This window comes from Ornithorhynchus anatinus, chromosome 2, assembly GCF_004115215.2.
Source record: "Ornithorhynchus anatinus isolate Pmale09 chromosome 2, mOrnAna1.pri.v4, whole genome shotgun sequence".
NCBI lineage: Eukaryota > Metazoa > Chordata > Mammalia > Monotremata > Ornithorhynchidae > Ornithorhynchus > Ornithorhynchus anatinus.
In genome coordinates, this window is record NC_041729.1 from 119,428,285 (window position 1) to 119,447,087 (window position 18,803).

Below are 18,803 nucleotides of genomic sequence, written 5' to 3' on the forward strand. Positions count from 1 at the left end.
AATGGGGATTAAAACTGTGAGCCCCATGTGGGACATCTTGATCAGCTTGTATCGCCCCAGTGCTTAGAACAGTGTTATGATTATGATTGGAGGGGAGAGATGCTGGAAGAAAGAGTTGAGCATGGAGGTCCCACATGGACTTACTGAGTCTATATGGGATATGACAAGTGCTTGTAACAGAGTGGGAGAGTGGGAGAAGTTTAGATCAAAAGAAAGAGAAATTCTAGAGATAATGTGAAGATAGAATGATAGGATTTAGTGAAAGACTGATATCTTTTTTATTCAACTTGAAATAAGTCAAGGATAATGCCAATATTATGGGCTTGTGAGACAGGGAGGATGGTGATGTTTTCTACAGTGATTCAAAAGTCAGGTGGGGATGGCTTGGATGGGAAGTCGGGGAGAGTGTACCATAAATCATCATCTCTACAGAGTGTACCATCTATCATCATCTCTACTCACTCTACAATCTCCAAGCATGCCAATTCTGAAATTTCACTCTCTGACCAAAACCTTGTGACCTGCCTTCTCTTCTACACACTTCGTCCCTACCAATCTGTTCTATTCCCCAGAAGAGACTTCTGATCTTTTGGCAGCCTCCAATTTCTAAAGTCCTCATGCCTCATTTTGTCTCCACATTCATTCAATCATATTTATTGAACATTTACCATGTGCAGAGCACTATACTAAGCATTTGAGAGAATACAGTATAACAATGAAAAGACAAATTCCCTGTCCAAATATCCACCCTACCTTCCCTTACACAAATCTATGTTCTTAACACTGCCCTCTCCACCACCCTCTCCTAGGAGCTCAACTCCCTCCCTCCCCTATCCTTCCACTGTTCTTATGCCACCAACGTGCACTCTGCTCACCTCCACATTACACTTCCTTTGCTCTTGTGCATGAGCAGTAGCATATTGCTAAAGGAAATCCATATACATGGCTGAATTTGACCAGGTCAAATTCTGGCCTCTCCTCCGCCCTGCAACAAAATTTCTCTGCCCCACGGGATTCCCGTGCCCCTCTCCCCCTCAGTTGTTTCAAACTTTTAACTCCCTCCTCAAACTCCCTGTCCCTCTACTTCGCTATCTCTTAGCACAGTAACCTTGTCATATACTTCATCGATAAAAATGAAACCATCATGCATTATCTCCCTAAAATCACTCCTGCTCCACTCCAGTCCCTCCCTCCTCCAGCCCTCTCTTCAACTTTCACATCCTTCCCAGCAGTGTCTCAAGAGATCTCACATCTCCTCTCAAAAACTAACCCTTCCACCAGTGCTTCGGATCCCATCCCTTTTGATCTTAACAAAATATTTCCCCCTTCCTTTTCTCCTTCTTTGACCACAATCTTCAACCACTCACTTAGAAGGGCTCCTTACTTATGGCTTTGAAATATGCCCTTATCTGAAAAATCACCCCCTCCAACCCATGGCATCCTCCAGTTATCACCCCATTTTCTTCCTACCTTTCCTTTCCCAACTCCTTAAGCAAGTTGTCTACACTTGGTGTCTCCTCTTCTTCACCTCCAATTCTCTCCTTTACCCCCATACAATCATCACTGATTCCCTTCTTCACATATCCAATAGCCTCTACTCCATTCCACTGTATTATATTCTCCCAAGTGCTTAATAAATAATAATATTATTTAAGAGCTTACTATGTGCCAGGCACTGTACAAAACTTTGGAGTGGGTAAAAGCAAATCCAGTTCAACATAGTACCCTGTCCCATATGGGCTCACAATCTTTATGCCCATTTTACTAAGGCACAGAGAAGTAAAGTGGCTTGCCCAAGGTCACACAGCAGATAAGTGGCAGAGGTGGGATTAGATCCCATGACCTGCTCCATTGTTCAATAAATACCAACTGATTGATAGTGTTATTAAGCCTCACTGAATCGTGAATAAATTATGCCACTACTGCTTGCTTATCACTCATATTTCAAATCACTCTCCTGCAACCTCTTGACTTGCCCATTGTCATCCTTTCTTTGCACATATCATGCCAATTAAAGCTGCACTGTAATGAGTGATGCTTTGTCAGTATTACTGGGCATCTTCTGAGTGCAGAGCATTACACGAGGAGCTGGGAAGCATTTGGTATGAGCAGATGACATGACCCAGCCTTCAAGGAGCCTATAAGGTAAGGTAGGGAGATAATTTTGTTCCAATACCTCAGTGTGAGTGACCCTATCTTGGCAGGTGATTGTGAGAATGCTTGTAAGTGTTCGTGCTGAAACTAATTGAGAAGCCATATGTGCTTTCTGTGGTAGCTCTAGATTGCTCATATTAATGAATGGTTGAGATCTTCATTTTGGTATGAAGCTAGCTCTCAAAGATACAACCCCAGAAATCCAACAACAAAATTACAAGTAGCATTTTCTTTTGCAGAACAATAGAAGATTGTTACTAAATAGAATCTTCTATTAAGAATCTTCTTACTAAATAGCAATCACTTTAAGCAATCACTTAAAAAAAATAAGCCACTACAAAATACTCAAATTAAACTTTCCCAATGTAAGGCAGGTGGTAGAAAAAAATGGTTGGATTAAGCTGGCAACTGCAAATGAACAAATATATCTCTCTACAATTAGGCATACCAGCTAGCTTTACCTTTAAGTCATTATTACTAGAAAAAAGTTAAACCACTCCTCATGAAGGACAAATTTAAAAATATGCGGAGAATTCTTAAAAGATAGAAGTGGAAAAGAATAAAATAGCAGCAGTACAGGATAACATCTATGTCAGATGACAGTAACTTGAGAACCAATGGAGGGGAAAAAGGAGAAGAAAACAAAAGTGTTTTATCTTTCAAAAACCCAAAGCCTGCAAAGGAAGATAAGAAGAATAAGTGATTTACACAGTGTTGACTGTTGAATGAAGAATATAAAAGCCAAACCTGAGTGAAATGAAGATTATTACAGAGCTCAAGAACCACATTCTGCAGAAAACAAGTAGCAGGTAAATTAAAAAGAATTCAAAACAATGCCTACAGTAACAGATTATAAAAATAATATTGGCAGCATCATATTACAAAAATTTATATGAAACAAAACAAAGATCATATTGCATTTCAACACCAGGTGCAGGCCTTGCATAGTGTTTGGATGCAAAAAGCTCAGGCTAAAATTTTTAGCAATTGTAAAAGTAATTATCAGGCAAACTACTGCTCTGAAAGGACAGAAATTAAAGATTTGATACATGGTGTATGATTTAAGATTAAAATATTAGTGTTAAGATTTTGATCATTTATGATGCAAAAGGATGTACAGAAACATCATCCCCAAAAGGGGCATAAGGGCATACTGGAATTCAATGAACATTATATCTAATCCAATGCATGGTGCTATCCCATTTTATTTCAAAGTTGTAAATTCTGATGATTTTCAGTCATATGGAAAAAATCAGAAATGTAAGCTGAAAACAACAAAATAAAAATTAATTAGCCTACCTTATCATTGCCCCCCCCACTCCCTTTTAATGGCACTTATTAAAAGTTTACTATGTGCCAGGCACCGTCCAAAGTGCTGGGGTAGGGACAAGATAATCAGGTTGGACACAATCCCTGATCCACATGGGCTCACAATCTTAATTCCCATTTTACAGATGAGTAAACTGAGGCACAGTTAAGTAGCTTGCCCAACATCACAGAGCAGACAAGTGGTGAAGCTGGGATTAGAACCCAGGTGTTTCTGATTCCCAGGCCCATGCTGCTTCCCACTTGCCTCATGGATTACACTCAGTTCTATCACAATATATGTTTTCAGTCGATATTTTGAGGAGGAAGCAAATAAGGAGTTTGGGAGCTCTTACAGAAATTTCAATCTGTTTGGGTTTGCCTTGCTGCATTAGCAAAGGAACTCATCATATACTTTCATGCAGCTTGAAGATGAGTACAACCTGAGTTTTCCTGCAACAAAATTTCAAAAGAATGAAGCCTTTGAATTCAGTGGTTGGGGAAGCAGTATAGCCTAAATAGCTCCTTGGGGACAGGAATCATGTCAACCAACTCTATTGTATTGTACTCTCCTAAGTGCTTTGTATAGTGCTGTGCACACAGTAAATGCTCAATGAATATCATTGATTGACTGATTAATGGAAAGAGCATGGGGGAGTCAGGACAGAAAATGTGCCAACTCTGATGTAATGTACTCTTCCAACTGCTTACTTAGTACCATGCCCTGCACATAATAAGCACTCAATAAATACTGCTGAAATCAAGAATCTTGAGTTGCATTGTACTCCTTATTGAATGAACAAATAGATGGATGAAAAAGAAAAAAAGCAGCTACTGTCTTAAAAGAGAAATGTCAGAGAATACAAGATAACCCACTAAAAGAAGGGAAGAGGGGCATACATTGCTACAATTTATTTGGCTCAACTAACAGCTATAAAGAGTAAATATGTTTTTATGAAGATATGAATGGATAGTCTGTGGATGTGGGGCAAGTACCAATATTACACTTAAAAACCATCCTGATCTCTAATTCCAAGTAACAGTTCTGATTTATATTAGCTTTTTGTCTTTTCCCAACAATCTCAAAATTATTACTACCCAAGTGAGGTATAGGTATTCACTGTTCCTCGAAACAATCTTGTCTCCAACTCCTCACCCGCATCCTCTCTCTGGCCAGAAATCTCTCTCCTTTTATATCTGACAGAAGACCACTCTCCCCGGCATTTAAGAACATAACCACAATTTAGACTGCAAGATTCTTGAGGAAAGCGATTATATCTCTGTTGTGCTGTACTGTCCCAAATGTTCTGCACACTATAAGCAGTCAAAAAATACCACTGATGGAATGATACCAAAGAAATCAGGCTTTTCTGCTTCGTCATGAGAATTGGTTAGGAGCTCAGAAAAATATCCTTCCTATCATGCTTTCAAACAGGTCTTTTATGTCCCAATTCAGCTATGCATATTACTTTGACTGCTTTTAAATTTTAATGGGTCATATACCATATATTTCTGGTTTTCTCTCTACCAAATTGTCACTCCACTACTTTTGAAGTCTGATTAAATTATGAACTTCAGACCCATGTGGGGAAAGGAACTCTGTCTGACCTGATTATCTTGTACCTACCCCATTGCTTAGTATAGTGCTTGAACCATAGTAAACGTTTAACAAATATGAAAATTATTACTAAGGACATGATTTTTTTTCCTATGTGTATGTCCAATACACGAAACCTACATACACTGCTCAGAGCACACATGCAGCAAAACTGCGAAGTGAGAGATCATGGATAGAAATACAGATGTTAAAATTCATTAGTGCTATTATGTAAAAGCATCAAGGGAATTTGTTAATATTAAAGACATATTACAGTCCTTTCTCCTGCTCCTTGAATCACACTGAATCCTTAGTATTCTAGGGTCTTTGAATTCAGGCACTGGAGTGTGCTCCTTGGCAATTTATGGATGCAAACACTTTCATTTAAAACAGTCAACAAACTATTTTATCATGGTCTAGGAGTATTTGAATATGCCCAATATTTTTACCTTACTTAATTGGTTATGGTGTATAGTCTCACTAGGAGGATGATGAGACATGGTTGGAAAGGGAGCAAATAACAATAATAATAATAATTGTGGTATTTGTTAAGCACTTACTCTGTGCCAGGCACTGTACTAAAGGCTGGGGTAGATAGAAACAAATCAAGTTGGACACAGACCCTGTCCCACATGGGGCTTCCAGTCTCAATCCCATTTTACAGATGAGGGGATTGAGGCACAGAGAAGTAAAGTGACTTGACCAAGGTCACACAGCAAATAAGTGGCAGAGCTAGAATTAGAACTCACGACCTCCTGACTCCCAAACCTGTACTCTATAGACTATGCCAATTGAAAACTCTCTCCTCACCATGTTCCCTCTTTCTGAATTCAGTTTTCAGTAGAAACAGTCTTTCAGCATCTAAAGTATATTTCATGAATATTTATTAGACAATCTCAGAATTCAAGAAGTTTACCATCTAGGGATAAAAGAGTACACACATACCCATAGTTAACAATGAGAGAACAGCTGGAAATTATGGAAACAGGTAAATATATACAGCACAATGAATAAATATATGGGTGCACAAATGAATGGCATGAAAGGGAAGGTGAGGACCAATCACAGCATAGCTTCTGGAGGGCATGACTTTTCATAGAACTTTGGGAGTTTGTGTTTTGGAAAAAGTTGAAGAAGACGAAGTATGAGACCAAGAGATGCTCTCCCACTGCTATCCCTTTCTAAAAGTAGGATAACTTATTGAGTTCCCATTTGGTGCAGTACACTGTGCTTGGGAAGTACAAAATAAAAAAGTGTTATATTGCCTGCCGACAAGGAGTCTTCCTTCTTCTGGAAACATTATCTAAGTCCGGCTTCACTGACAATCTCCTTTCCTAGTTTTCCTCCTATCTTTCTGACTACTCTTTATCTTTCATAGACTCCACCTCTGCCTCCCAGCCAATAACTATGGGATTGCCTCAAGGTTCAATACTGGGTCTCCTATTTTCCATGTATACCCACTCCCTCTGAGACTGCATGGCTTCAACTACCATCTCTACATTGATGATTCCCACATCTTCCTCTCCATTCCTGACATCTATCCTCTGTAGGTTTGCATTTCCTCTTCCCTTCATGTCATCTTTACATGCACTTGGATCTGTCCCCTTTAATCACTTGATAGTCTCCCACCAGTTTCACAGTCCTAATGTACATGTATCCATGATGTAATACCTTTCTCCCAGTCTAGACTGTAAACTCCTGGTAGGCAGGGAACATGTCTACCAGCTCTGTGGCACTGAACTTTCCCAAGTGCTCAATACAGTAAGCACTAAATAAATACCACTGCTTGGTTGATTCTGTGAAGGAAATCTTATTCAGAGTGCAATTATAATGACAACCATGACAATAAAAATGACGGCAAACAAGCAAAGAAGAATCTTAAGGAGTGGTACTCACTATAACTGCAAACTGTTCTGGCTCACATAAGTTATTGTATTCACTCTTCAACTTGGATAATGAATTCAATTGATCTTGATTAGGAAGGTGCTTAATTAAGTTCTATGACAACAAGAAACAAAAAAAAATTAACAGCTATTTTCAAAGCTTATATTATACGCATTTATAAAAGCCAGCTATTGAGTATTCCTGAAATGTCTTTCAGTCCATGGTAAGCAAGATGCTGTTCAGCAAAAAAGCTATTCTTTTAGTACACTGTTTGAGATTTCTGTTTTTCACATGGCCACATATATCCACTCCTCTCACTTACCTTTCTACCGTAAAAGTTACAGATGTCCACCTAATAATTTAGAATGTTGATTTGTGTTGTGCTAAGATGGCATGGTAACACACACACAAACACTTAGGCCAATATTTTTTTTCACATGCATGTGCAACAATTCAAATTACTAAATTATAATTTGACAAAGTAATACCCTAATACCCTGAAAAACAGAAAACTGCTTCACTAGATGTTTATACTCAGGGAGTAGTTTGCTTACTTGACAGTATCTGAACCATCATTTTACAATATTCAGTTGTAGAAGTAAAATGTCAGGACATAATTACTAAGGGCAGTCACTCAAACAAAATAAAACTGACATCATCTTTCAGCTTTTATTTAGGAAAGGATTACTATTTTTCTGAAGCAAATTACTGCCTTTCATTTTTTAAGGTGGCATTGGGTATTTAAATAACATTTTGTATTTAAAATGCAGAGCAAATAAATACTGTTTATTTAAATACTATGGACTGAAAATTAACAAGAATAAAATGCTATAGGAGATGGCACAAAAAATTGTTAATACAAGCAACAAAGCTGAAAAAAATAAAATATACTAATGCATTAAAGGGTATTTTAAAATGAGTGTGGGTTGTTTGTGGTGAATTCCTGGCTGTAACTTTAAATAATACAATTCAGGTGCTAGTTACAATTAAATTTCAGAATGTACAAAACTCATCACTTAGTTTTGATCTTAAGCCTACATCGCACAGGATGCAAAAATATATTATTCATGCCCCAAACATTGCTATTAGTTAAGGTAATATTAAAGGAAGCCACATTTTTAAGGTTAAATTAACCCACTGACTCACTGCGTGGCCTTGACCAAGCCTTAGGATACTTCTGCATCAAGCAAATAAAATAGAAAATGTGATAACAAATATCAAGGACTATTTGAATAAAGACAGCATCTCAGATATATATACTCCTACTTCTAAACACAGGGGTTGTATTTTTACGAACCAAATTAAAAAATAAAAAAAGACTACAATAATCACTCCAAATTCAATGCCATGTGCACCTGCATAACTATTTGTCCGAGCTGCACTGTCTCAAGAACAGTCTCTAATTCTGTCATCGTGTTCTATCCAAGTACCTAGTGAAAAGAGATATAGCAGAACTAGGTGTATTTCTGATTAGCTTGCATTGTCCTTGTTCCATACATATGAAAAACGGATAATGTGACGGAATAAATATGACTGCATCAGGAAAGAACTATTTCCATCAGTAGGTACTTCACGTAGTAACTTCTACCAGTTGTTAAAATAATTTAGAAAAAGGGATGTTTAACTAATAGTAAATTAAAAAAAAAAGTCAGCATGGTTTCCAATCTAAAATGTAAAGGGATTTCAATGATTGTCCCTTTTGGGTAAGGGCTGTGTCATTTGTTTCTTTTGCGTTTCTCCAAAATGCTTAATAATAGTAATAATTATGGTATTTGCTAAGCGCTTATTTTGTGCCAGGCACAGTACTAGGCACTGGTGTAGATCAAGCAAATAGGTTTGGACACAGTCACTTTTCCCACATGGGGCTCACAGTCTCAGGCCCCATTTTACAGATGATGTAACTGAGGCTTAGAAATCCCAAGGTCACACAGCAGACAAGTGGCAGAGCTTAGAATGATTGGCATACAACATGCCTACAACAAAAACTATTTTTAAATTCTCAGTTCAAATTATTGATACAGTAGTGACAGAAAATAACTCGCATCATGGGTGCCAGCTTTTAATCTTGAGTTTGTTGTCTTGAATTTCATCTAATAAGATACGCATTATTTCAATGTTTTTGAACCATTGCCTACTACAGTCCTTTATTTTGAAGAAAAACAAATGATATATGATAATCTTTAGGTAGCAAAAGCTGACAGAACACTATCACTTTGTCTTAAGAGGCATGTCTGCAGAGTGAGTTCCAGGGCTCCACTGTCAAATGGAGAAGAAAATCAAGTTGATTTACCATGAGGAGCCAGTGGTCTGTTCTATACCTGGCACAGAAACCTTTCCAAGGGAATCCTCTGAGGGTTGCATCATCCCAGTTTTGGGAGAAAAAGGCTATAGCAGAGACCAGGGTGTAGCCAAATTAAATTGGGGATACTTGCCCCTTGCCAACAAATGGCTACATTTATCATTTCTGGGCCTTTTGATGGTCCAGTTGCTCACTATTGGAAGACCAAGATAGGTCTTCCAGTTAAGGGAAAACCCGCTGCCTTATTTTTTTTTTACATCAAATTTGTAATGCCAGATGATTTTCATTTTCATTTCTAGAGAATTCCACCACAGCATACCAGCACTACAGAAGCAGGGAGCTGAGCACAAGGCCCAAAGATCATAGAGAATCAGAAGTTCCAAGGTCCATGAGACTTCCTTAGGCTAAATCAGCCACTCGGTCACCACTAGACAACCAAACAATGGAATAACCTACCTTGGGAACAATCATAACACAGGTTTGAACACTGTGATTTGGTACTAAGGACTCTTGCCAGGCGCAGTGAAGAGTCTTACAATTCCCCACTGGACAAGAATTAAATTAAAATGCACTCCCTTATATTCAGGGCACTGCACAAAAATGGGAGGGGGAAGGAGGCAGAGAGCCTAGCCATGATGGATTTATAATTCTACAAAATTATGGAAAATACCAGCTGAACTAACTGAACAATACCACTCAGAGTCAATGCTTAATCAATATTACAATTGCAAAGAACAGAAACAGAGAGATTCAAAGACTAAGATATGTTACTATAGACCAGAATGATTTCAACAAGTGTCTTGGGGCCAAACCCTCAGGGAACATTGTTACCCTTCTTCAAAGGTGTTTTATAAGGAATGGGATGGAAAATATTTAAAACTGAAATAAATGATAACTTTTCTGGGCCTTAGTTACCTCATCCATAAAATGGGGACTAAAGCTGTGGGACATAGTTTATAAATTAATAATATTATTATTATATTATAATGGTCCATAATAATGGTATTTGTTAAGTGGTTACTATGTGCCAAGTACTGTTCTAAGCGCTGGAGTAGATACAAGGTAATCAAGTCGGACACAATCCCTGTCCATCATGGGGCTCACGATCTTAATCCCCATTTTACAGATGAGATAACTAATGGACAGAGAAGTTGAGTGACTTGCCAAGGTCACCCAGCAGACATATGGCTGAGCCAAGATTAGAACTATGTCCTCTGATTTCCAGGCCCATTTTCTTTCCACTAAGCCAAAACATCATTAAGATATATCACCTCATGGCTCTGCCACTTGTCTCCTGTATGATCTTGGGCAAATCACTTCACTTTTCTGTGCTTAAGTTATCTGTTAAAATGAGGACTGGGGTCAGGGACTGTGTCCAACCTGATTAACCTGTATCTGCTTCAAAACTTAGTAAAGTGTCTGGCACATAATAAGTGCTTAACAAATAACATAAAAAATATGCATATTCTTCGGTTAGGGTCTCATGGCAGACCAGGGAGAGCAGAGAGGCAGCTAAACAGCAGGACAAAAGTAATAACCAGTGATAAGCTCTTCCTCTTGGGCAATCCTTTATGAAAACTGACTTTACCCCAGGTCCAGACCAGAAGGTAGTGAAGCTCTCCACCTTTTTAAAAAATGGAAATAGCTAACTCTTTCTGTGTGTAAAGCACTGTACTTATCACAGAGGAAGAGAAAAGATAATAAAGCCAGACACAGTTTCTGCCCCTCATAGAGCTCACAGTCTAGGTAGAAAGAAAAGAAGGCATATAGCTTCCAAATGTCCCAAAGACTTTGGTAAGAATTACTTATTAATGTCAGTCTGTCCCTCTATACTGTAAGCTCATTATGGGCAGGGAACATTCTGCTAATTCTGTTGTATTTTACTCTCCAAAGCACTTAGTACAGTGCTCTGCACATAGTAAGTGCTCAATAAAAAAGATTCATTGATTGAAAAATGTGGGCGGTTTCTGATCTTTCTTTTCCTAAGACTCTCTTGCCAGCTTTAAACCAGACCTGTTTGGAAAGTATTACAGCACTGGTTGGGCTGTGGCCGAGCCTGCTAAAATCTATAGGTGTGGTAAAGTTGGAATCACCTGCAAAATAGAACTTTTATTCATCTTTCTCATAATCTCTGGGTGAATGTAAAGGGCCACAGTTCTCAAGGGAGACAGAAACATGGTTCAAGGCAATATTTGTTATACATTCTGGTAATAGGAGAAGAGGAATTCAAGGCATCCCCAGTCTACCAAAGCTTGCTAATTTTTTTCCAATCCTAATTATAATCTTTAAATTATCATCTGCAAATAATATTATGAATATTGTAATATAATATAGAAGCAACAAGGTACAGTGGAAAGAGCATGGTCCTGGGATTCAGAGGACCTGGCTTCCACCATTTTGTCTGCTGTGTAACCTTGGACAAGTCACTTAACTTCTCTGTGCCTCAGTTCTCTCAGCCACAAAATGGGGATACAATATCTGTTCTCCCTCCTAATTAGGCTGTGAGCTCCATGTGAAGAGTCTGAAAATTATCTTGCATCTACCCCAGTAGTTGGTAGAGTACAGTTCTTGTCTTAACAAATACCATAATTAGTCATGTCAAGATCGTTGACTCATGTCCAAATAAAATATAAATTTTCTCCCTCAAATAAAATACTAAGGGTTATAATACTGTATACAAATGAACTGCAGGACAAACTTAAAAGAAAATCTGTAGATGAAAATGGCACAAGTACCCAGTTTTAAGGCAGCTGTTATTGAATAGAAAACGTTCTTTCTACCTACTGATTGGAATAAACAACATGACAGTATCGTCCTATGTAGAAAAAAATCAAAATACCAAATGCAAAGGGCATACTGATTGCATTCTAGAAACAAATTATATTTTCATATAAATTTATCTCCTGTATCAGAAATATACCATAGATTTGAATTTAATAATTTGAAATATGGAAACAGGCACTCAAAGAATGGAAATTTAATGGCTAAGATAACATCTTATTTATTTTCCAACTAGCAGAAGATTCAGAGTTTTGTTTACCTCCTGGAAATGTAGAAGTTATGCTGAAACTAATTATGCAGCAATGATTTTCCAGCTGAATGATGGGCTAAGAATTTTCAACAGTAACAGAGTTTTATTTAATGAGAAGCTTACACTGAAATATTGGTATTTAAGCTGCCAGTGTGTTTACCTGAATCATAGACTCTGCCAACTGTGTTTCATCTACTTCCAATATCATTCTTCTGATGTCCTCGTAAGGCACACGGAAAGATCCAAGAAAGATTGCTGAAGCAAAAATAATGGGAGAGAAGAAATTTGGTGTTCCATTCTACTTACAAATATAAAAGGGAACTCCCTAGAAAGAACCCTATAGACTTAATGAGTTACTATGTAAATTTTATTAGAACATTATTATCAACAGGGTAATGATGCTACCTTATTTAATACTGATTTATAAGATGCTTTCAATTACTGAGATGCTTTAAAATGTGATTTGGTCTTAGAATACAATTTTTTTTCCTCTCTCACATTGTCACCCTTAACAAGCCTGATCCCTCTCTCCAAACCATCCAGTAACTATCCAGTTTATGAAGACCGCAATTCAAATGAAGTCAAGATTCAAGCACTGGCAAATCTTGCTAAACTGTAAACTCCTTGAGGGCTGGGATTGTGCCTACTTTTTTTTATTTTAGTAGCCCCAGCATAGCACACTGGTCTAGACACAGTAAGCAATCAATAAATACCACTGTTTGATTTATCCAATTGCATCTATCAGACACTGTCTCATTTTCCATTAACTGTGTCAATTATGGAATTGTGTTAGTGAAACAAAGAAGTGTTTAGTATAAAATTATTACGCCTTGACTTGACCCCTTTTTTAATGTGCTTTCAGAGATGAAACCCACTGAATCTCAAACCATCATTGATATTCTCTTCTATCAATCCCCCCCATTAAAATTTTCCTTAAACTTTTTAATAATTAACCCAAATGCAATAGCTGTATGGTATGATGAGAGAGCACAAGCCTAATTTCATCACACTAATAACAACTGGCTCCAAAATAAAGCAGTGTGAAAGGCAGCAATATTTTCCAAATTCTTCCAGGAAGCGGCAGAGAGGAGTACTGCTTACCTGGTGTTATTTCTTAGGGTTTAGATCTCATTTTAATTACTTGATTTGTTCCCTATTTAACCCCCAAAACATTCTATGAGAGTAATAATTGTGATATTTGTTATGTGCTCATTATGTGACCAGCACTGTACGAAATGCTGGGGTAGATACAAGATAATGAAGTCAGATACAGTCCCTGTCCCACGTGGAACTCAAACTAAATAGAAAAGAATATTTAATCCCCATTTTACAGATAAGAAAACTCACCCCTGAGAAGTTAAGTAACTTGCCCAAGGTCACAGAGCAGGCATTTAGCAGATCCAGGATGAGGACCCAGGTCCTCTGACTCCCAGACCCATGCTCTTTCCACTAGGTCATGCTAACAATTTTAATATTATGCAGACAAAAAGGAGGAAAAAAATGTATTCTTTTGTCCTTGAGCAACTGGAAATTCTCAATTCTTTCTGGTAAACACATCTATCTCAGCAAATCATTCTTAATTATTCCTGGTTATTCCTTCCAAACTACAAAATTCTTCATTTTCCACCATTTTTATTTCCCTGATATCTGAATTCCAATGTGTGTGACCTAATGTCTGAAACAGTGTAGGTATGAAGGTTACAGCTCCAATATATTGTGAACCATATAGTAGTTCCTCAGTACTTACAAGGTATTTATTGGATAAAGAAAACCCAGAGCATGAGGTGAAACTTTAAATGGCACCTGCAGCTGCTGGCAAGAATTTATTCAACCTCCAGTCATCTCCTGGTGAGGCTGGATTGCCAATGCTGCAGGCAGGACTGTAGCTACTCTTGGCCAAATAGTCAGCAGACACCAGGAGCTGCAGGCAAGACAGGATCTGCCCCAAAGGCTGTGAGATGGTCCTGCCCGACTCAGATAGGTAAAACTGGGAATAAAATAACCATGAAATCCAAGGGAATTACATATTGCCTTTTTTTTCAATCAGTTGCTTATTTATACCAATAAAGGAAGCTTCCACAAGGAACAGTGTCTCTGTTTCCGTACATTTTTTATCCCATTAACATGTTCCTCAACTTTCGTGGAGGAAAAGACACCAATCCTTCTAAACATTTAATCCATAAAATTTAAACAGCAACTGAATCTATTCACGTGCTGTGCAAATCAAAAATAAAATCTAAAACAACCTGCAGTGATTATCATGATTTAAGTATTAACAAAATACTGTTTACTTACAGAGGTTTTGGGCAATTTTGGAATCTAAAATTTTAAGTTCTCTAATTCGTTTCTTAATAAATTTCCTTTCTTCAATATCTTCCTCTTCCTTTTTTGCTGTTAAAGAAAATGAAGTACAATAAATAAACATACACCAATACATTCTCAAGTATCAAAACAAAATGGTACATTTTTAGTAATGAATCAAAGAAGTTTTAGAAATCAAGATATTATATTGATTCCCAAACTGCACTCATTCTGGTATTTGATTGGTCAGTTCACTCAATCATCATGCTCCCTCCTATCTCACTGATCTCCTATTACAACCCAGCCCACAAGCTTCCCTGCTCTAGCACCAGCTTACTCACTGAGCCCCAATCTCATCTATCTCATTGCTGACCCCTTTCCCACATCCTTGCTCTAGTCTGGAACTCCCTCTCCTTTCATATAACGTAGCGCCCCCCCCCACCCCAATCTTCAAAGCATTAAGGCTGTGGCATAGCATAATTAAGGCCTTCCCCAATTAAGCCCTCTTTCTCCCCAGCTCCCTCACCCTTCTGAGTCATCTGTGCATTTAGATCTGTGACCTTTGAGTATTTTATATTCACCTCACCTTCAACCTCACAGCACTTATGCACATATCCCTAAATTACATATTATAAATTATTTACATAAACTAGTGTCTGTCTTCCTCTTTAGACTGTAAGCTTGTTGTTGGCCAACTCTTGCTTAACAAATACCATAAACAAAAATGGTTCTGTTGCATTCTCCCAAGTGCTCTGCACATAAAAATAATAATAATAATGTTGGTATTTGTTAAGTGTTTACTATGTGCAAAGCACTTTTCTAAGCGCTGGAGTAGATACAGGGTAATCAGGTTGTCCTACATGAGGCTCAAAGTCTTAATCCCCATTTTACAGATAAGGTTACAAGCACAGAGAAGTTAAGTGACTTGCCCAAAGTCACATAGCTGAGAAATGGCAGAGCCGGGATTTGAACCCATGACCTCTGACTCCCACGCCCATGCTCTTTCCACTGAGCAACGCTGCTTGCGCATACTAAGTGTTTAAAAAATACCATGGCTTGATTCACTCACATAGTCAACTCCAGTACCCTCTGTCCCCAAAATATTTAAACTGTATGATTTATGGAAAATTATATTAACCTTTTACTTTTCAAAAAATTATAATTCAATACTTTTAAAGTTATTTTCAGGTGAAATTGCCTTTAAGAATCTATCTTGGATCTACACTAAAGAAATCACAAAAAAGATTCAAAAGTAGGTAGGAATTTTCTTCTTCAGGACCATCATTATCACCAGACATTTACCTTATGCAGAACCTTGCCCTAGAAACTTACTGAACTGTTACCCAATTCATTCATTCATTCAATCATATTTATTGAGTGCTTATTGTGTGCAGAGCACTTTATTAGTCCAAAATATTGCATTGGAAAAGCAAGATTCAATAGCCTAACTTCACCTTCTCTCAAATGTGCATATATTAAAAAGTGTTAGGTTTAAATATACATAAACTGTGATGCTGTAAGAGATTTACCCAGAGGGTGATAGGCATAAACAAACATACTGCACTAGAACAAAATGTGACAGTTGTTAAGTGTTTAATGCATTCTTTGTTTGTGTTTTAAAATGCTTATGAACAAATACATAAACCTACTTATTTGCATTCTGATTTGAAGTAATACAGGAGAAATTTGAAAAAAAAAATCTTAAATGTAGCAAAACATGCATTAATCTATTATATACTGGAACTTTCAAACTCAAGGACACATTACTGTTAAGCTCTCCATCCACTTTCAAAAAGAAGCTGTTTAAAAAACTCTGACCTTCAACATTTATCATATTGTGATTTATGTAGGAAAATTCCACCTAGCTTTACAAGCTTCTAAAAGGACAGTCTTTATCATTTATGGAATTAGCAGGGGCTAATTCAGTATCTCAATCTTGTCTACCTCCTCCCTCTGGCCCAGAACTCTTATCTTATCTCTTATCCCTCCCTACCCACCACTAAGCCACACTGTGGCTTAGTGGAAGGAGCACAGGCTTGGGGGTCAGACGACAGGGATTCTAATCCAGGCTCTGCCACTTGTCTGCTGTGTGACTATGGGCAAGTCACTTAACTTCTCTGTTACCTCATCTGTAAAGTGGGGATTAAGATTGTGAGGCCCAGGTGAGACAATCTGATTACTTTGTATCCACCCCAGTGCTTAGAACAGTGTTTGGCACATAGTAAGAACTTAAATACCATAATTACTATTCATTATTATTATTAAAACCCATACTAAAATCACATCTCCTCCAAGAGACCTTACCCGACTATGCCCCCCATTTCTTTATCTCCCACTTTCTTCTGCATCACTCCTCCACTTGGATTTACATCCTTTATTCACCCCACCCTCAGCCCCATAGAATTGATGTAGATATTCGTAATTTATTTATATTAATGCCTGTCTCCACCTCTAGACTCTAGATTCATTGTGGGCAGGGAATGTCTACCAACCCTGTTAATACTGCATTCTCCCAAGTGCTTAGTACAGTGTTCTGCAATGAATGAATGATTGTCTGACTAGCCATTCCTTCTGAATCACCTACAGATTAGTCTCAGTGCCCCTTAAGCTTTTTATATGCATGCCACCTCAGCCCAACAGCACTACATACATATCCTTATACTCTTTCATTTCTCACAGCTGTAACTGAATTATTTTATTTTATTTTCCTACAGTGAATGCAAACTTTGATTTCACTAGTGTGAGAAAATATTCAGCACAGTATTCTTCCTGTAAAGATCTCTACAATTTAGGGCCAAATCTGGTTCTTCTTAGAGGTTACTATAGCTCAAGTAAAATGAGGACATACTGCCATTACCACAAAACACACCTCAACCACAAACCTACCTAAAATTGGTATCAGGTAGCTAGGATCCACTTGGCTATCTCAGGCCCATAGATGTAGGAGAGGGAGAGGGCAGGAAGGAATTCAAGATGAGTAAACAAAATGACTATCAGCAACAAGGGCCCCATAAATCCCCTCTAGCAGGCTACAGAACTGGGTTTCCACCCTGGGCGTCACCAGAGAGCCAATGCTAATGCTGCCTCATTGCATCTTCCTCTCATTTCCCAGGCTCCTCCTCTTCTCTTCTCCTCCTCCCTGTGAAAGGGGTCCTTTCCCTCCTCCTCCATATTCCCATCCTCGCTGGCCAGCAACAGCTATGTTGCTAAAGTAATATTTTCACCCTGGTGACACAGTATTGAGACTAAGCCCCCATTTTCCTCAGCTCCCCCTCCATTCCGCATCATCTCAACTTGCTCCCTTTTGCTCTCCCCTCTCTCCCTGCCGCACAGCACTTATGTATATTCGTATATATCTATAATTCTATTTGGTTATATTGATGTCTGTTTCCTTGTTTTGATGTGTATATTTCTATAATTCTATTTATTTATATTGATGCCTGTTTTGATGTCTGTCTTCCCCCTTCTAGAGTGTAAGCCCGATGTTGGCAGGGATTGTCTGTCTTTATTGCTGAATTGTACTTTCCAAGCACTTAGTACAGTGCTCTGCACATAGTAAGCACTCAATAAATACAACTGAATGACTGTTCACAATAATGTCATCCCATTGTCAATTGTGCAGTGTATATAAGAATGTCATGTGGAGTGTGATAAATCGAATAACTCTTCAAATGTTTTCTTTGTCTCTTTTGCAAAATAAGGCTGCCAACTCGTGCTTAAACATTTCAAATAACTGAAAAGGCATGCTATCAAGCATGGCTACAACAGCCTGACAGGTAAATTTTGGTAACTGGAGAATGCCAAAGAGCTTGGGAGAGCACAGTAGAGTAAGCAGACAATCTTGGACCTCTAGAAGCTTGTAATCTAATGGGAGAGAGTCAGTAGAATAACTTATGACCATCCCCGGAAGCAAACCAATTATAGGGACATGGTCATAAGTACTGGAGAGGGTTTAGCGCAACTGAGAGCTGTCGTGATCAGTTGTTTATTCAGCTGAAAATCTGCTTAGAGTAATCGAAGGGGAAAATCCTAAAAAAAATCTGTTGGACAAATAAGGATCAGTATTATTCCCATTGATATTAATATTATAGGGCACAGAAGTCAATAATCGAGAACATGGTCATTTGAGAACAGAGGTTCTTAACATCAGCTACCTAAGTTGAATTTGAAAAAGGGAAGTATACCCCTAATTCACACCTTATCCAACATGTTTGCTGATTTGCATAATAAAA

The 18,803-nt window shown here is 38.0% G+C and overlaps 1 protein-coding gene across 3 annotated transcripts in view; it reads right to left on the minus strand.

Moving 5' to 3' along the window:
- Nucleotides 1-18,803, minus strand: part of DIAPH3 (diaphanous related formin 3) — a 314,905-nt gene that overhangs the window by 159,533 nt on the left and 136,569 nt on the right. For all 3 annotated transcript variants that reach the window (XM_029057148.2, XM_029057147.2, XM_039911199.1), the window contains 3 exons: nt 14,566-14,661; nt 12,431-12,525; nt 6,953-7,054 (listed from right to left, as the gene is read on the minus strand). In XM_029057148.2, the coding sequence (XP_028912981.1) occupies nt 6,953-7,054; nt 12,431-12,525; nt 14,566-14,661 (293 nt within the window). The remainder of the gene's footprint in view (nt 1-6,952; nt 7,055-12,430; nt 12,526-14,565; nt 14,662-18,803) is intronic.